The sequence below is a fragment of the Aulostomus chinensis genome, chromosome 2 (genome assembly GCF_037954235.1).
Source record: "Aulostomus chinensis isolate RoL2024-O1b breed Wild chromosome 2, RoL_Achi_v1.0, whole genome shotgun sequence".
Lineage (NCBI taxonomy): Eukaryota > Metazoa > Chordata > Actinopteri > Syngnathiformes > Aulostomidae > Aulostomus > Aulostomus chinensis.
In genome coordinates this window covers 33249309-33269756 of record NC_141321.1, presented here as the reverse complement: position 1 = coordinate 33269756, position 20448 = coordinate 33249309, and the positions used below count along the sequence as shown (strand labels likewise).

At 45.7% G+C, this 20448-nt stretch overlaps 1 protein-coding gene across 4 annotated transcripts in view; it reads left to right on the top strand.

The window, feature by feature from the left end:
• mtss2b (MTSS I-BAR domain containing 2b) overlaps positions 1 to 20448 on the top strand; it is a 68905-nt gene that overhangs the window by 26805 nt on the left and 21652 nt on the right. For all 4 annotated transcript variants that reach the window (XM_086190546.1, XM_086190537.1, XM_086190554.1 and 1 more), the window contains exons 4-6: positions 17585 to 17669; positions 18376 to 18467; positions 19511 to 19585. In XM_086190546.1, the coding sequence (XP_086046672.1) occupies positions 17585 to 17669; positions 18376 to 18467; positions 19511 to 19585 (252 nt within the window). The remainder of the gene's footprint in view (positions 1 to 17584; positions 17670 to 18375; positions 18468 to 19510; positions 19586 to 20448) is intronic.

Below are 20448 nucleotides of genomic sequence, written 5' to 3'. Positions count from 1 at the left end.
CGGCTCCCTTGTCTACAGAGGTTTTGTGGTCCTAACGGTGGCATTAAAGCTTCTCAAATCATTGAAATGATGTTTTTTGTGAGGATTTTGGTGGGGAACCCGTGGTGAGGCTAACATACAGGTTGGTAGACAAGAAAGTGTCATCCATGTGGAGCGAGTGAGAGAACCCTCTGTCATATTTAGCTGGTTCGCTATTGTCCAACCACTAGAAGCAGGTTTGACTCTGACTGATCTAGGGATGCAAACAATTCATCGATTATCGGTTAATTGTCGATAAGAAATTACTTGACTAAAATAAATTAATTGCGTTTTGAACCAGCAATTCCCCGTCAGTCCACATCAGCTTGTGTATTTCATGTCATCGGCGACCTGTTCTCAGTGACCAGCCCAGGTTGATGTCATTCCTCTAGTCCAGCCTCCCTTTGGAACATCTCTGTCTAGTTCTGAGGCTCCTGTCCAGTGGGTGTCTACGTCACAGACCGCGCTGACCAGCTGCAGCTTGTCTCCATCCCTCTGCCCCGCTGGCTGACTCTCTAACTGTAGTATGAACGTGACGCCAAAGCCTGATTTGAGTGAATATGTCCGTCTGTGGCCAGCTGGTCGCTGATGGTATGTGCTTGTTTTTCACATCAAGTATAATGTAGTTTTCTTGATTTCTAATAGATTAGTCTTGTGAAAGAGACGACAATAAAATCTGCTGTGGCTCCACGAAGTGTCTCACCGCGCTGATCCCCAAGAAGGCAGCGCTAATTCCCTACAGGGAAAGTAGAGATGACGACAATGTACAGCAAGAGAATGTGCGTGAGGGGCAAGTAGGGCTGGCGGATGTTTCCCACAAACACTGGATGGGAGACCCGTGTTGGATGGAGGGCAGACCAGTGTTTTGATGGTCATTTCCGTGTGCGTGTGTGTGTGTGTGTGTGTGTTCAGTTAGTGAGTGTTAATCCACAGCATTAACAGCCATCAGCCAGGCGTAATAACTGGTGTGACTACTGCTGGCTCAGCTACACACACACACACACACACGCATGCACACTGCTATCCTTCTGAGGTCCCTTTTGGTATTTCCATCACCCTGGAGAATAATGAACTATATGTGAAACTAAATCCAGAACCTGGTCCCTGACCCTGGAGCAGCTGACTGGAAGTCAGTCAGTTTTTGTTATTTCTTACTCTTGTTCTCTTCCTACCGTGACAGCAAAGAAGGTGTCTGATGAACAAATGTTTCCATTCTGAATCTCTTCTCAAAATGAGTTTGTCTTCATGTCACGAGGAGGAAGTGGCGTCCTGCTGTGGCCCTCCTTGTCGCCCAGAGGCTGCAGACGTGACGTAATTCGGTGTATTTCTGCGTGTTTGCAGCATCTTCCCTCCCACTCTGTGTGCACGGCTGCTTCCATTTGTTCTTCATCACACGCCCAGCCTCTACTTTGTGTGCTGGTTGGCGAGCGTGTTCTCCCATATCCATTCTTTTTTTTTTTTCTTCTCACCCTTCATCCCTGTCTCTGTGCTCGGTAGATTTTCCACTTGGTGTGTTGCTATGGCAACAGTGCCAGTGTATTACGTTGTCTGGGATGTCCGTCTAACCCCCTCGTTCTGCTCGAGTCTTTTTCATATTCCATTTATAACTCTGGTACGAGTGAGCGGTGATGTACATTCCTGAGCTGCTGCACAGAATTTGGTTGTGTTTCTGACAGCGAACAGTAAATCCCGGTTGATTCTGCCGCTCGGTGGGAACGTTCCAAAATTGTTGTTGTTCGTCAACAGTTCTCTTGAAAGTTGCTGGAGAGCGAGACATTAGGAAAGAGAGTGTTTCCCACAGCCACCTGATCTCCCGCCAGACAGTCAGCTCAACACTAAAGTGGTTTCAGAGACACCCCTCACCTCCTTGCTGTGTGTGTGTGTGTGTGTGTGTGTGTGTGTGTGTGTGTGTGTGTGTGTGTGTGTGTGTGTGTGTGTGTGTGTTACAGAAGAAGTCAGTGAGTCCTCGCTGTGTTGGTAACAATCAGAGTCACTCTGATTGTTGTCATCCGTCATTTCTGACAGTTCTCCTCAGATCCAGTTCTGTAAAGTTTGATCTGCAGGGGTCAGGAGTGATGGCCAGACTACATTACCCACAATGCTATATTTAGACCACTGCAGTATGTGACTCAGCACAGCCCGGTGGGCTGACAGCAAATCTCTGCTTATGCTGCTCCATTATGCCATAATTCAATATGTTCCGTTCGTGTACAGCAGTCACATTGGGGTGGTTTTGGTGAGGCTGGGGAATTCAAACAGCCGGCACTTTTTGATTCCGTTTATTTGATTTAATCACTTATTTCCTTTAGATTAATTTGCGATGCCTCAATCAGGGCCATGTCATCCACCAGGGGTGCGCAAATGTGAAAAAATACCACATCACATCCCAGGATTACAATTGGGATGTGATGTGTGGTGTTAGAGGGAATTTTTTGTCTTTACATCATCATTACATTTTTACTTTAAATCCAACATTAATGATAGCGATGGGATTTTGTTTTCATCCTGAGCCGTATCACAGATATTATCTTACGTCTGTAGAATTTGATGAGTAGGCAGGACGGCTCTGATGCCCCACAATATTTATTATAACATTTGACTTGGTACTTAACAAATATTTTGTCTTGCTGCACTTTGACTATTGCAGGTGGTCGAATCGCGGTTACAAAATGTACTGATGTTCATTAAAAAAAACCAGCTCAAGCTAGCTGCAGGCGTGCTGCTAGCACTACTAGCTAATGTTACTGCAGCACATTTAGCACTTTTAAGCTAACAAAAACCACGGAGTCATCAGCCTTTTTGCTGATATGCGATGTTTTTCCAGGTGCTTCACTTGCCAGCCTTGCATGCTGCATCAGTGTGGCTGCACTTCCAACTCACCATAACTGTTGTTCTTGTACTGTTCAACATAAATTGAACATTTATTGTTCCCTCACCACGATGCATTCGGGGAACATTTTGCTGAAGTTCAATTATACGAGAAGCAGTCATAGGCAGCAGCAAAGCAGCTTCCTGCTGCAGGGGTGTGAATGATGACAGCCAGAACTCCGCCATGCTCACCCACCCAGACTACTTCTGTTACGGTGGTGTGCAAAGTGCATCTCTGCCTCCAGCAGCTCATTCGGTGCGTCCATGCAGATGTCACACTGCGTGTTACACTGGATACCATCTGCAGCATGCATGGCTGCCGCCGTGGACTCTAACACGAGAATGCCATTAAAGTAGTGTGAGGAGCCTTTTTGAAGCTCTGTGGAGCAGTGTGTCATTGACCAGGGAGGCTGAGATGTGAATCCCAAACGTCTCTGGGGCTCTGATCGTATCTGTCATGTGATCAAATCTCCGTATGAGCTCTACGTGCTCAGCAGCACCTACAGAGGTCACGGGGGGCAGTGGTCCCGAGGACTTGGTGTGTGTGTGTGTGTGTGTGTGTGTGTCAGCGAGATTGTGAGTGCGTGTCGCTGAAAGGAGCCATTGACTTCTTCAATCGTCATGTCCCTCTCACTGTAAAAACACACGTGCACTGTTACTTGAATAGTCCAATTTAAAACCCTCATTGTGGCAATGTCAGCCTGGCAGGTTTCTGACCTTTGACCTCTTTGTGAATGTGAGCCTGAAGCATCACCTGACAGGAGCATATGATCAGGTCAACATTTCCGATATGAAGGATCATAAATCCTGCTCCAGGTATGATGCTGGGTGGGAGCCGTGACCATGTACGGCTGCGTGTTTAACTCAGCGACCGAGGGAATCAAACTTGGCATAAACATCCTCTGGATTCTGGACTGAACCGACAAGAATTTGGTGGTCAGCTGAAGAAAAGAGCAACAACTTTGCTGGCCAAAATGACATCAATGCACCTTGATTAATGTCATGAATGTAAATCAGTCCCAACATCTCTTTCTGAATCATCCCAAGGGGAAAAAAAGAAAAAACACAGGACAACACAGTGCTGGCCAAAATCATCCACCACACTAATACAAAACATTTGGAAAAGCCTATAAATCATATCGTTATTGTTTCCTCATCACTGATGATGAGAAAAGACGGATACTGATGAAGAACAAAATAAATATCAATACCTGCATGAAGGGATGGTGATGAGAGGTCAAGATTACTTTGGACTTTGGAAGCGTGGTTCTTGCTTCCCTGCCACCGTTCCTCGGACTCCTTGAATTGGTTTTCATCTTTCTTGTTGACCAAAGTCACAAACTTTTTTGCTCTGCAAAGAAAGAAAAGAACTTTGTACTTGCTTGCATGGTTCATCTGACGGATCTTTTTGCTTTGTACATGTGATTTGTGTCCAGGCTTCCAGTGTGACCCCTACTGAGCTGCTGCAGCTCGCTCAGCTGACCCCAGCTGGCCAGGAGTAGGCTGCGCTGATCAGCTTTCAGTTAAACACGAGGGGCTTTCTGAGTGTTTCGAAGCGAGATCTCTCTAAGATCATGTGTCATGTAGCCTGGAGAGGTTTGAAAGTGCAGCTCAGAAAATCGGCTGTTAGTGAGAGCAGCACCACCAGCATCAAACACCGTCTTTGTTTCAACGGGCGTGTTTACCGGAGAGCCTTCTAACCAGATCAGACCAGATTTTCAGGTCTCAATGTGGAATTTCAGATGTTGCACGAGAGACTGACATCTCAAACCTGTGTATCGATGAGCAGGAATCGATTTTGCAGCTCAGTAAAGAGAGAACTATACAACAACATTGTACTGCAATACTGTTTGTTCATGTCAGTGTGATGGACAGGACTGCAGTACTCTCAGCAGCATCAGTAAGTTCGACCAGTGCAGTATCAGTGCAGTTTTTGTAACATCACCGTTAGCACTGTGCATTATTACTGTCAAGCCCTGAAAGGAGAAAATGTTGGAGGTTATCAGACGAATCAAAAATGAATATGAATCACCCAGTAAATATAACGCTGTGCGATGGTCAGATGGTGAATAAGAAGCTCAACAGAAATAAGAAATGAACTCCTCGTTTGAGTCAGGATTGATCACTTTGGTCATTTATGAACTCTTCTGAGGTTCAAATGAATTTGGATTTCAAGAAGGATTTGATACAGCATGTTACACAGTACACCTCTCGATCACGGGGCGTCAGCCTGTTAAACATTTGGCCTTGTTGTGTTGTCAGTCTGTTATTCACATGCAGTCTCGATGACCCTGCCAGGCTGCAGCACGAGCAGTGGGTGGTGCTACGGCCATTTAAATAAATAAGTGTATTTCAAGTGCTCACCAATAGGTGTCTTGAGGGTGTTTTGTCCTTCCTACATCGCTTTATTGTGACTCCAGAATGCAGAAAGAGCCAGCCACATACAGTATATTAGCTTGAAGCTAATGTTTGCTGATGGCTAACAACAGCAAAACCATCCCAAAAAAAAAATCTCCTCACAAACTCTCAAGTGTGTCATGTAGTGTGGACACACGTGTTCTTTATCCAGCCACATGCTCATTAATACAGTAACGCTTTTGATTTGAGCCAAACATAGCTACAGTATGTGCTACATGCTGCAAATGTTGCTACATGCTATCATTTCCTCCCTTTATTGTTTGTTTTTTCAGAGGCAGCAGCTACATCCGGTAATTGTACCAGTTTTGCATTCACTTTTCCTTTGAGCTGAATCAATTTATGTGACAGCAGTTAAACCGGAATACAGACTCTGTATTTATGAGCGCTGATGTTACCGTGGCTCTTTCGTTTATACTTTTTAGCGTTTCTTTTTGAAAGGGCGGCAGAGCTCCTTCATCCCTCCTCATTCCAGCAACAACGTCCGTTCTCAACCCACAATGCATTGTGTTTGTTGTCCACCTCCTACATTAAGTCCCGGAGAAAGTCTGACCTCACCCGCAGGAACAAACACAACCTTTGGTCATTTGGAAACAAAACAGATCCCCAGTTCCAGGGGAAACCCTTTACACAATCTCTCTGGATTGGACTGTTTTCCTGCATTTTTTTTCTTCTCATTTCTTTATTTTCCCCTCAGATTCTTGTGTAACTGACAACCAGCGCAGGCCAGGATGCTTTCAGGCTGTGTTGGAGGATATTTTTAGCAGCAAAAAACGACCTTTGCCAACAACTCCCCATTTTGGCGTTAATGTTTCCTGTCTTGAGGCCCTCAGCTGCTTGTGTGTGTGTGTGTGTGTGTGTGTGTGTGTGTGTGTGTGTGTGTGTGTGTGTGTGTGTGTGTGTGTGTGAGAGAGAGAGAGAGAGAGATTTAATGTCTATGTAATCAAAGCCAGAGAATGTGCATGCTTTCCCAGGCCCAGCTGACACCACTCTGAACCACCAGCACGCTCTTGGTTCTCAGTTCTACAGTATCCTGCATCTTAATGGGTCCAAGGCGCTTGGCGTTTGGGGGGAGGTGTCTTACGCCATTTTAAGGGACAGAACCTGTGTCTCCAGTTGGTTTAAAAAAAAAAAAAAAAAAGAAGCAGGTTTTGGTCTACAGGAGTTGAAGTAAACACCCAAGAAGTGACTTCAGTGACTGTGTGTGTATTTGTGGTCTTGTTTAGTTAAATTTCAACCAACCAGAAATTTTAAAGCTTTTTGATGTATCAGCAGAGGAATTTGCAGAATCTCTGCAGGTCTTTAGACTGCCAACCAAACTGAGACAGCATCTGGCTGGAGGAACCTTCTTAGCTTCCAGGGCCAATAGTTCTTGCGACCTTTTTGTTGAATAGGGGCTAACAAGGGAGGACGGCTCTCTGCTGCGAAGGTTGTTTGCCAGCTGATCCTGTCACTTCTTCCCAGGCCGTGTTCATGTCATCAGATTTTCACCTTTCAGTGATCGACCCATCAAGCATTGCTGAAAACTGCCTCTGGTTTCCAAAGAAACAGCAGTCGTGCCAAGACGTGACTGCTGTGCACTCGTGGTGCTGAGGTGATTGCTGGCGTTTGTCACATTAAAAACTCCCGTAGACGTTCTTGAGGGTCTACAAGAAGGAAGAATCAGGTACACAGTCAAGTTCCATCCCAGAGCTTCGTGACTGAAGTCGGTGCTTTGAACTGTCAAGTATGTTCAGACGGCTGTTCCCTAAAGAGAGGAAGACGCAGCATCTCCCTCTGACTGAGAGTTGGAGGCAGACTACTAAGACTGAGCAGCTGGAGCTTATCATGCTGACCACCTTCAAATACACGCTCATATAGTCGGGTGATACTTTTTTAGTTTGAGGTTCAGCCTTTGACCTTTGACCTTTAACTCTCTAACTTGCATTCTTCCCTTCCCTTGGCTTGGCTCAAGGTGTCTTTTTATTTTTAATCTCAGGAAGCTGAAAGCACATATTGCCTTCTAATGATCTGAGATGTTCTGTATTTGAGCAGAGAACGCGGATCGTGGATTCCGTCCCTCATTACAGACTCCTAACACAACAAAACGCAAGAGAACAAATGAGCAGAACATCCGAATATTCAGGCTTTTTCTGGCTCTCTGCATCAGTGAACAGGCTAAGTGATGTGCTGCTCGTTTGTCACGTGTCAGCTCCGTATTTGTGAAGTTTCCCGCACTTTCTCCACCCCTGACTCTTTTCATTTGACCTCTCTTTCCCGTACAGGCAGGAGCCAACGAGGAGGAAAGATTAATTTAGGAGAAGCGGCAGATCGTTTATCACCCACGGCATCTTTGAATAAGGAGGCAGTTCAGAGAGACAGCTGATGGCCCACTTTAAAGTTCAGATACATGAAGCAGCAGGTGGTGGTGTCCCCTGCTATGGCAGTGAATGACATCACGCCGTTGTTTGTGTTTGTTTTGTCTCACCGTTGTGTTGCTGCTGATACACCAGCCAGGACACAGCAGCTCTGTGTGGTTTACTGGTCTGCGCAGCAGTTCACACTCTTAATAGGAGGAAGTTTCAAGTTCTGGTGATTTCTGAAACTCTCAGAAGTGATCCCGCGCTATGATGCAATGCTCAAAACATCTGCCTGCCCACTTCAGAGAGCGATTTATTTGTGGCTTCTATCTGCTCATAAGACAGAGATGCTGATGGGATTCAACGTGGCGACATCAACTGATGACGTGAGCCAGCGGTTTGCATCAGTCATCCATTTCTTTACAGTTCGGTTTTACTTTTTCCGATTATGTTGTCATAAAGTTTAAAATTCATGCTGTTTGTGAGAGCAACACCGGGAATCTGGACCCTTGGAGTTTGTCTTTTTCTCAGCTTCCATCACTGATATCATCAACCAGCAGCTCCAACTCACATGTCTGGTCTCCATGACTGCAACTAATCTAAAGATCCTCTGAGAAAATTCTGGTTCTCGACCTTGAAAAGGGTGTTTTTCATGTGCTGCGAAGAGATATTAGCAACGCAAGAGCCGCCTCTTTCCGAGACAGAAAACTAGCAGGGATTAGTTTATGAAGCGGGAAGTGCCGCACGTGTAAGTTCTTATTTTGGGGGTTTTTAGGTGTTAAATAGATTCTGTGAATTAATAAATTCCCTATATGGAATTATTCATACACACTGGAGCCTCAGCCCTACATTTGATCCAGTATGGAGACTGCAAATCTGCATTCCATAGAAAACAAAGTCTGGGGAGATTATCTATCATATGATATCCGTCTCTCTCCTCTAAGCATGGAAGGAGCCGGTCACATATAGAAGTCCCATTCGCGTAAGGAAATAAGTGGGCGTGGACTTCCTGATGATGCATTAATGTGGCGTGTCATTTGAGGCGACTCATGACAGCGGTGAATGGCAGTGGAATTCTGGACCAGGGCATCGATTGTTCAGGCTCATTACAGCTCACACTCATCTGGGTCAGGCGGGGCGGGTCACCGGGGACGGCCTCCGACACACGGGACCCATCCCGTTGAGCGGCAGCGTGCCGATCTGGTTTGAATGGGATGAGTTGGATGTTTATGCACAATAAGTTGTTTACACTTTGTTGTACTGATTGAAAAGCACCTCTGAAATCCCGTCGGCTCATAGATTCACGCGTCATTCCTAACAGACCAGGAGCAGAGACAGACGTGACAACCAATCAGTCACTAAACAATCACTCATCGTTTGTTCATGAATATTTCATCATTAATTATTACTCGATTACTTGCAGCACCTTTGTAACATGCTGACACAGTATGTTTACAACGGCGTGTCTAGAATTTCCTTCACGGAAGTTTGATGATTTCTTTGCTCCTCAGAAAACTGAATGAAGAAAACTAGAAATATAAAATGTGAATTAAGGTGAAGGAAAACAATCTGCCTCATCTGCCTCTTTTTCACTGGCTCACCCAGTTGATCCATTTTTAACCTTTTGTCAATTCAGCTGTCCCTGTCACTCTTGTGCTGTCACCATGGAAACAGCAGCTGGGTTGGGGAGATGCGGTTTGACAGGAAGTGACCCAGTCATGACCCTCTGACTGATGTCATAGGTCCAGAGAGGGAGCCAGTGGTAGACACTGGCATGTTGGTGTTGTGGTGTGTTTGTGTGTGTGTGTGTGTGTGTGTGTGTGTGTGTGTGTGTGTGTGTGTGTGTGTGTGTGTTCGTTCGTTCCAAGCTCTTTCAGTACGTTGGCATTTGTGCCTCTCTGGCTGTGAAATCGGTTCTTGGTGGTCTCCATACATTCATACGTTCACTTGGACACAAGGATGATGTGACCTGTCCTCAAAAAAAACCAACCTTTTTTTGTAGCTCTGACTCAATTTATCAGTTTGTATATGATATGGTGCAGTTATTACGTGTCAGGAACACAACCAGCGTGTGTGTGTGGTTTAAATCTGCAGGAACACACAAGTCCGACACAGCTACCGTCATGTGAAACTGTGATAGGTGACAACAGAGTTGGAAATAGCTGCTGGATCAGGTCCTTCTCTGAGCTCTGATTGGCTGAGCTACAGCCACAAATGATTCCTATGTCATTTCATCAAGCTGCGTGTAGATATTACACATATCATCCATCACAGTTCTACCTGCTGGCCGCTGTTGCGCTGCATCATTGATGAGTGTTGAGGCTTTACTCTCTTGCTACCACATTTCTCCTCGGTCATCATCCCTCCAAACCGCCTTTTGTGGTTCACTGCATAAGTATAGAGTTTCATGCTGTAATGCATTCCTGCTGCATGCGGTATTGGAGGTTTGCAGCTCAGGATTCACAGTCGAGTATGGTGGAGAGTGGTGATGCTGCTCCGCGACGCGCTGATGGCGGGTTCTGGTCGTGGTGACTGACTGGCTGCCTGGTTGTCTGCTTTCATAGTGAGAAGAAAATTGAGGTCTCATGAATAATTCTGCTTTATCTGGCAGCGCTGCTACCAGCGTCTCTCCTCTCTAATCCGTCTCCTCTTCACCTTGTCTGTCTCTTTGCCGTCCTATTATTGTTGCTGTGTCACCGCCGAGATACTGAAGTCACAGCAAACCGATCTCCGGCTGCTGAAGGTGTCTGTAACCGTGGTAACCACAGCCTCACCTGCTCTGGCATTAACCCATCCTCCCTTGCATGACACAAAAGCGCCTTCATTCTCCTCGTATCGCCTTCTTTGTTCTCTTTTTTTCTTCCTCCTTCTAGTCTCCTTTTTTTCCCTCTCCTTTTTCATCCAAACAAAGTCAAAGTGTTCGGATGAAATTATCAATATTGGCCCCAGCAAGTCAAACCGCGCCGAGCCCATCGAGTCACTTCCCGATGGTGGATCTCTGCGGTGGGGTCAAACCTGCACAGCCTGCCTCCATGAAGGTTACACTGATATCAGCCAGCATGCAACGAGCAACATGCATCCAGCAAACTGAATTAAACACCCAGAGTCAATCAGTTTGATTCATAAAAGCTTGAAAAGGTTACTGACTGGTCACTGGAGTCTTCAGAAGGCTCTTGACACTGAATAATTATGCATTTTTCCATGCCATGAATGAAGTTATTATATGATAAGAGAAAATATCTACAACCTATAACTTTGTAATATTCAAAAGTTTGTTTGTAAAGTCGTCATTGAAATATTAGATTGAGTCTCATGGCAAGAGGAAGTGGGTTTATTGGTGATGTCCCATCACGAGAACTCCAAGTGTGTAACTCCTCTTTGCTATTTCCTGCATTTTATGACAACAATGTTCATAAAGAAATCACATTTGGTGAGAAAATTGCTTCAAAATCAAACTTTTTTTTTGTCGCAACAATCACAAAAGGCGTTAATCATCTGCTTTATTCCATGTTCACTCTCAGCCGTACGTGGAACTCATGCAGGCTGCTCTCGTTCACTGTTTGTGGGCACTAATAAGCTGAGAAAAGGAGAGCAATTAAGATTCATAGAAACCCCGATAATCACAACCCGGTCAGCTGTTGTCCTGGTGACGAACCTGCGTATGATAGTGAGACGTCTGGACAAGCGCAGACGTTTTTCTGGTGATGCAACTGGAGGGAGCAAGATGGCTGGACGTTGTTGGCTCTTGATGCGACGCTCAAGAAGTTCCAAAAATGTTGCAGCTTTGTTCACAATGCAAGTGCTGGAAAGTCTTTGTTTTAGTTGAACTGTGACGATCCTGCAGATTCCCAGCGTGTGTGTGAGTAGTATTGAAGTATTATGTGTGATGTTAAGGATTCTTCTCGTACTCATGAAACTTCCCCCACGTCTGAGAATGAGAACAACAAAAACAACAACAAAAAGCCCGCTCACACCGATGCCGTCACAGAGGTCAGACGCCTGATTCATCATCACCAAAGCCCTGCTCTTGTTTTTGCGCATTTACTTGCATCATGCAGTAAACTGAGGGACAGGCTGACGAATCCCTCTGCAAGATTATAGATAACAGTTGCCATGGAGATGCACCAGTGGGAAGGCCACAGATGCCCCAGACAAAGAGAGACTGAAAGAGAGAGCGAGACCGCATCAATAGAGGGCAAACTGATTTAACTCTTTAAAAGCCTCAGTGATACTCTGTGGGATTAGAGAGCCGAGTACTGTAACTGTAATCACGAAGTCCATGAAATTAACAAGACGAGGTGTGGCTGGTGTCGGGCTGACCCAAATAAAGCTCAAATGGCGGCATCATCTTGACGCTTCTTTGGGAGCGCGCTTTGTCAAGTCTGTCTGCAGGATAAAAAGAAAGTAAATCTGACAGCGGAGCATGAATTTCTCACCCCGGTTTACTATTTTCACTTGTCTTCATGTTATGTGTTACAAAGTCGCGTCTATCCAAACTTACATGCGTCTTTATGGACTCATAATCTTGCTATTTCAACTTTGAATTTTTTTTAAAAATTTGGATTATTCCCATGACCAAAAGTATGAAAACTCCATCATCTGACTTTTCTCCTCTTATGTGAGAGGTCCAGTGTGTTCGTACCCGCACCACGAAACAGGGATGCACAGACACGACCCACACGATGGGAGCACAGACCGAGACATCGGGACATTTTCAGCCACGTTTGCTTTCATTTGACTGATCTTAACCTCACTTTTGAATTTTCCACTGAGGAGAACTTTTGAAACATATAGAAATGTTTCATCAGAATATGCTGGGTTGTTGCAACATTATGGGATTTTTTTTTTCCCCCTTCCTGTAAAAGGAAGTCTGGAAAATTGATTTGAGTGAGAACCAGCAGAAGCACCAGTGAGTTTTCTGTATTTTAAAATGACATCTTCATGTTGTAGTCAGATGGAAAGAAGGAAACCCTCCTGCCTGCATAGCTGAACTGATGTGTGCTCCATTCAGAACATCTGCTGGAAGACGTTCAGCTGTTTAAAGGGAGTATTGTCGCAGTGGAAAGGCCGATTATGTAGTTGGAGGTGAGTGAGAGAGATTCCAGAGAAGTTGAACTTCATAGCAGTAGAGATTTGGTGAAAGTAATGGAATGAACCGAGCGTTTTAAAGTTAAAGTAACATTTAGGCTACAAATTCAGAAATGAAGCCATTCTGCTGGGAATGCATGTCACCTCTATCAAACTCTGGAGCCGTGAATGTGTGTGCACGTTTGTTTCTTCCTTCAAGTCTCAGGTTCTCAGGCTGAAATCCTATTTGGTCAGTCACTGAGTGTTAGCCCGCCCACTGAATGGCAAAGTAACTATTCTTTCTCGTCACCTAGCAACTGAATTAACTGACAGCTCTGTTACAGTTTCCATGACAGCGCAGATCTTGGCCTGTTGCTAAGGTGAGAATCAGAATGTTTGTTACTAAGGTCAAATTGTCTGCTGCCATGACGATCCCGCTCCTTCACTCTCGGTGCACTTGTTGTGTATTTTCACGGCCAAGAAACGGATGAAAAGCAGAGAAAGACAGAGCAAGCAAAAAGGGGCAGAAGAGGAGTTCCTCCTTCCTTCTGCAAGACACACACACACACACACACACACACACACACACACACACACACAAAGATGCAGATGTGGTTATAATTTCCCTTGTGCTCCTTGTGAAGCGTTAAAGGGCATCAAATCTGAACGGCTGTTTGATTCACAGGAATACAGAGCAACCCAGGCCACATAGCTTAACTAGCATAACTTAAACCGGGTTAAACTTCATAACATAAAAACTAAATTAAACTTAAACATTAAACTTAATAGCATAACTTAAACCAGGTTCTCAAATACAGAAGCAGAGGCACTGAAACTGTGACTTCTTCATAACACGGCCCCTTCAATGAAGGCAGGCCTTGTTCTTTTACGCTTAAAGCTGCAGGTGCATCACATCTCTCTCCCAACGGTTCCGTGACTCTGGATGTAGGTCAGGACGAGCAGAAATGTCCTCCATCTTACTCATAAAACCTGAACACTATTTTTTTTTGATGAATTCTTACTTGCCGTGATGTCAAATCTACTTCTTTTTCCACCCACTTAAAAGGGAATGAAGAGCATAACAGCGGTTATTAATCGCAGTCAGGTGAAGATAGCAGCCGGTGACTTCATGTGCTGGCCCCGAGATGGGTGGGGGTGGGGGGACGAGCGACGGCTGGGACGGCTTGGGAAGAGTGAAATGAATGAATAACATTTTACTGTGTTTGGGGGGGCAGCACAGTGGTGCAGTGGTCCTCACTGTGGACCCCCAGCAAGAAGGTTGTGGGTGGAGCCCCGGCTGGAGAACGGGGTCTTTCTGGGTGAGTCTCCATGTTCTCCCTGTTCCTGCTGGGTTCTCTCCGGTACTCCAGCTTCCTCCACAGTCCAAAGACATCAAGAGGGACCAGGTTAATCCAGACTCTAAATTGACCGTAGGCGTGGCTGGGAGAGCCAATGGTTGTCTGTCTCTATGCGTTGGCCCTGCCATGGACTGGTGACCCGTTCAGGGTGAACCCCGCCTCTCACCTGAAGGCTGCTGGGATAGGCTCCACCCCCACCACCCTTAACAGGATAAGCGAAAAAAATGGATGGCTGGATTGGGGATGTTTTGTGGCCCCATGAAAAACATCTGAAAGGCAGACCCTGGGTGAGGGGAGACTTTGACAGACTTCTTTTGGAACAAATAACGTGATGACACACACACACACTCACTGACTCCCTCACACACACACACACACACACACACACACACACACTGTAGCTTTACTCCAGATGTGAGCAGTGTGCGCTCTGTGCCGCCATTCATCTTGTTGTTGATCTCCTGTGGAGTTTGAGAGGCATGGTAATAACAGACAAACAGGAGGAGCGCCATCATAAATGTCGAGATCAAATACACAAACACACACAAACACACACACACACACACTTACACACTTGGCTGTAACTCCAGTCCCAGGGTTCTCTTTCCAGCAGTGAGCTCATTAAAATGTACCAGGCAACCCCTCACGTCTTTCCTCCTCCATCTCTTCCTCTCTTGTTTCTTTCCCAGTCTTCCTCGTTCTCTCTGAGAATGTCTCACTTACTCACACACACACACACACACACACACACACACACACACCGTCGTCCTGTCAGTGTTGTGACTTTTCTCTCACCTCACACTTGTGTCTCTTAGCAATTTTGGAGCAGATCACACTGTCAACTTAAAACGCTGCTTTAGTTATACACTGATCGGCATGCATGGTGTATACTTGAAGGGTGAGAGTGTGTGTGTGTGCGTGTGTGTGTGCGTGTGTGTTTGTGGGGGGATGGTTGCTCTGCTTTATTGAATGGTTGCCGGGTAGAACAGGAGGCAAGAGGGAGGAATTTGTTAATTATGAATGGAGCACTTCTCTCTGGATCGGAACATCATGCAGCATGTGTGTGCCGTTTTGCATAATGCAAAAAAAAAAAAAAATCAATTTTCAGCGGTGAGTAATCGTTCCAGACAGAATGTTCTGTAGTTTCATTTGAATTGATTCAATACAAACTGACATTACAGCACACCACCTGAACTCCAAGTGTGTGACAGAAACATCAACAGCTCCGTCGCTCTGACTGGACGGTGCTGTGAGTGACTCCCAGTCAGCCGGACGTTTAACAGGTCAAACATCCACCTCTGCCCCACACTGCTGGCAGCAAAGGTTTCCAGAACTCAACCTCAGCTCACATCCCTGCTTCGTCGGCTGGCGATCAGCTGTTCCAGCACAGCACATCTTGGCTGAGGACAGTTTTCTCCTCCCACGCGTTCAAAATCCGTCAAAGGCATTAAAAAGTTTAATAGATCTTTAAGATTGTATTTTACTCTCCAGCCCCAGGCCTGCTCTCAAGACTGTTTAAATCTCTGGGCAGTCAGGCCAAAACAAGTTCTTGAATGGGTATAAAATGACCGACTGGCTGCATGGCTAAAACTATGCACCGTATTTCCATGTTAATGAACTTCTCTTACATTCAAGCTCTTGTCAAACAAGATCTCACAGGTCAAGTCAGGTCTCTGCATTTCACTGCAGATGGAGTTCACATCTGCAGCAACATTCCAGCGCTGCCAGAAGGATTCGTACCGAGAGACCAGCGATGATGAAAGCAACCATTTCCACCAGGGTCAGAAGAAGAAGTTGAGGCCCTTTAGCGGCCAACATGTGGCCTGACTTGTGCAGGTAGATGATTGGAAGGGTCTCACTCGCCGGCCCCCTCGGGAGCAGAAGTGGACGCAGGAAATCAGCTGAGGGCAGACGCCTGTTGAATCCATCTGCTGCGTGACTGACAGAGCTAGCATTCACGTTAGCAGCAGCCCCAACTCTAAATTCTCCAGATGTTATTAGACCAAACAGATCAATTTTAGTCCGTTTATCCACTGTTTTACAGCCATAACCATGGCGATGGAGCAGACCACGGAGGAACCTACAAACACGCGCCGGCAGTTGATTGTAGTAACTCACACTGCCAGTAGATGGAGACAAAAGTGATGCATTATCGCTTTTAACTTTTTACATTGATCAACAACTGTGATTTGTGTACAGAGCCCATTCCTGTTCTAGACGCACTGTGGGGTTCTGTTTTGGATGAAAGTGTTAATGTGGTGTGTAACATGTTAGAGTAACAGCCTTCCTCCCTCGCAGCTCGCTACATTTGACTGTGTAAGCCCGCGTAAGCCTTTATGATAACCAGTGTCTCCCGAGGAAATCCCTTTAGGCTGCTGTTTAATCTCAATTTTCCAGTGTGTACATTTCAGTGGCAGTGGTGATTATGGTATTCCCTCGGTGTGGCATACTGTCCAAACCTCACTCTCGCTGGAGAGTCTTCACATACATTACATGACATCACTTTTCCACCTGTGCAGCAGCAGTTCTGAGCACCTTGTTTGGAAATCACTCGTGTCTGCCATCGCTTAAACTGACTTTAACTCCGGGGTCAGCGTTTTCCACACGGACCTTCTCGGTCTTAAAATAGCCTGGTGTTTACAGTTGCAGGTTAGCTGCTCACAAATCTGGGTCTTGGGCTCTCACACAAACACACACTTCCAAGACACTACTTTATTTGGATGAAGGCGGGAGTGTGTGCTGTTTCTAGGAGGGGGAGATTGGTGTCTTGTGTAAATACAGACGATGTAAAAAGACACAAAGGCTCCGTGATTGCTCGTCTCTTAAAAGGAGTCCAGCTTTTTACCAGCATTTACTCAGCAGAGCCCTGAGATGGCTGTAATGTGGAGCGCAGCTTTGTGTGGTTGTCACGGGACAGAAAACCGTGGAGACCTATGATCTCAACGTTTGTGATGAGACGGGACACAGCTTTGAGTTTTTAATCAGCTCTCCCGCTGTTTCACTTGTTCCAACGAGCACTGCTGCGGTTCTATGAGCAGGAGTCAGTAAAGAGTCGCGCAGGACAGAGTATTAAACCTGTAAATCAGTCAGTATTGCTGTTCCCCTAAGTTAAGGGTTTTTTGGGTAAATGTGTGAAATAAGGTCTGTTATTAACACGGACTTAATGCATTTTACCATTTTGTTAAGTCGTGAATGTTTGGAATTTTAATCACAAGTGGCGTCACCAGACTGCAGGGGTTGTCGAGGACATTAAACATCATCACGGCGAGATCAGAAGAGGGGTGAAGCCTCGTTGAGGTGACGTCCTCTGTTAGCAACCGAGCATTAGCTTTGTGTATTTACATTTCAGCACCACACCAACATTTGTTCGCTGACTTTCCGAGAGTAGATTATTCTTATGTGTTATTCTGGCGACTGCACTGAAGAAAAACACCGTTTCTCATGGATGGGCTTTGACGCAGCACGTCTGCGTGACTTTGGTTGTGTCATCATGTGAACCCGGTTGCTTTGTATTTGCAGGGGCCACCAGAGACATCGGTTCAGCTCTGACCAGGATGTGCATGAGGCATCGCAGCATCGAGGCCAAGCTCCGCCAGTTCACCAAGTAAGACTCGCGCCTTGTCTTCCTCCATCCCTCCCTTGCCTCCTGTCTTTGCTGACCTCTGGGAGTCTTCAGATGGGAACCCTCATGTTTTTTCCCCATGTTCTAGTGAGATAAATGCTCTGGTTTTGTTTTCAGCTGTTTGGATTCCACTGAGCACATCACCATGTCTGTGCATTTTAATTGGCTGCGAATGAATACAACCACCGGCGCGCGACGCAGACCGCTCTGAAAACCTCCGCAGGAGTCTGTTTTCAACCATTATTTACCTTTTGGTTAATTTTCCACACTCCTTAATGACTTTCCCAGAGTAAAAGCTGTTACATTGATGGTGATTGTAATAGTGATCTATGACTGTGGAGTCGATCTAAAAGTCATTGTGTCTGTGTGTGTGTGTGTGCGCGCGTGTATACACAGATTTTCCCATAATTCTTGGTGTGTCTTTGTCCCGCGTGTGCACGCATGGGTAGGGAAAAGCGTTCCAGATACTAAAACGGGGAAGTGGAACAACACGTGGAGGGAATTTACAGAATGGTCTCTTTCCAGAAAAGTTCAGTCGTAGTAAAACTATCATCTGATCCGTGTTATTCCAGAAGTCCTCTGAAGGCTGCTGGCACTCGACACGCGTCTGAAAGCTTTTTGTAATTATGAACCGTCTCTTCATTTGTCCTCCACCGTCTCTCTCTCTCCCTCTCGCTCTCCTCTGCAGTGCTTTGATGGAGAGTCTAATCACTCCACTCCAGGACAAGATTGAGGACTGGAAGAAGACGGCCAACCAGCTGGACAAGGATCACGCCAAAGGTACAAAACCAGACCGGTTAGGATGCTGATTAAAGAAACTGAGGCAAAACAAAGCCCAGCAGAGGTGGAAGAGAACGTCAATAAAAGCAGGCCTCACGCTGGTCGGTGGATGTTCAACGCTCTCCTGTTTGGACCTCTGAGTTGACCCTGAAAAAGCAGTGAACTCTGAAGCCCTGCTCTCACATCTGGAGATATTTGGGTTGAATCCTGCGTTATTTAGCATCATTTTATAGCAATTTTTCTTCTACTTTTAATTAATCCTCTAACCATCTTGACCCCCCCCCCCCAATTCTTTTTCTCTTTTCAAGCTCTATTTCGAAAAAAGAAGAAAAATATTAGATTTTAAAATGACAACAAATTTCTCATTCATAACAAGGTATATTTAAAGGTCTGACCCGTTTAGCTTATCTGACCCTCTGATAGAGAAAAATCTGAATCAAAAATCGTATTCCGCTGAATGATGCAGTTCATGTCGCAAGAGCTTATGAGTAAAAATACAATGACGACTGACGCGTGTGGTGATGGAGACGTAGAAACCGTAAGGAAAAGAGTTGTTCCACCGGAACGTTCCGGGGTTTCACTCACTTTCATGAGCAGGACTGAGCTCCTTTCAGCTTCCACCGATGTGTTCCAGAACTGCAGCTGCCGTGCCATGAAGCGGCTAAAAGATGATCTTGATTATAAATATCAATCCATCAAATTAATCAGATGCATCAGAATTGGCCTGAATGAAACAGGTTCATGATGAAAGCGGCCCAAGTCTCATTTGTAGTCATTATTACGGCTTTTTCAAGCTTTCATGTAAGTCTCACTGATTCCAGACCTGATGGCTCCTGTTACCTTCAGGGCCAATCCGGCTCTCATCACCAACCGTTGGCGTTTCCTCCCAATCAATGTCTGAGTCTCTGAGCTCTTGGCTGCACGGCTTCTGGAAAATGTTGTTATTCAAATCAATATTGGAAATGCGAGCTTACAGTATGTGAGTTCACTGAGAGTGCGTCACATTCCTGCTGCTGAAGCGTCTCTGTTCCTCCCCTTCTAAGAGTACAAGAGGTCACGCCACGAGATCAAGAAGAAGTCATCTGACACCATGAAACTGCAGAAGAAGGCACGTAAAGGTAAGATGTTAGCGGCAGACGGTCAGACTCTTCTCTCATCTGTGAGAGCAGGCAGAAGGTAACATGATTAATAGCCGTAGTATCAGTGGTGTGTGTGTGTGTGTGTGTGTGTGTGTGTGTGTGTGTGTGTGTGTGTTAGAGGAGCGATAGGAACAGTGAGAGCTCAGGTTTTCATTGCCGTCCAAGTCCTTTCCTACCTGAACATCTGAAGCAAGCTTCATAGTTGCTATGCTGTCTGCATTGGATCCACTTAGCATCAGTATGATGATCTACCGCCTCCTACGATGGCTGCGTCTCTGTAAATCTGACCCCTAACTCGGTGTGTGTGTCTGATGTCAGCGTGTTGTCACTTCTGAGGTCAGCAAGCATTCGGATCAAGAAACACACGTAGAAGTTGAAGCCATTCAGTTGAAGAGTGAAAACATTGTTGGTTTTTTCAGAAGAAATACTCTCCATCTCTGACATAACTCCTGGAACTGGACGTGTGTTTGTGTCCTCGCCATGAGGGACACAAACACGTGGCCTGAAGCCTGGCCAGGTGGGTTCTGGTGGGATCGTTGAGGAATGAACAGAACCATGGTTGGGTTTGATCCGGAACAAGTCCGTCCCTTCAGGTGAAACCAGATCTCAGCAGAATGATTCACACTGAGGTCTGAGGGTGTGTTCACACCTGCAATTCTCTAATGTGTAAAAAAGTCATGACCAAAAAATACAGGTGTGAAAAAGCTCGAACACACTCCATTTAGATCTTTTGTTGTACAAGAACTGATGGACCGTGTGTGTGCGTGTGTGTGTGTGTGTGTGTGTGTGTGTGTGTGTGTGTGTGTGTGTGTGTGTGTGTGTGTGTGTGTGTGTATGAGAAT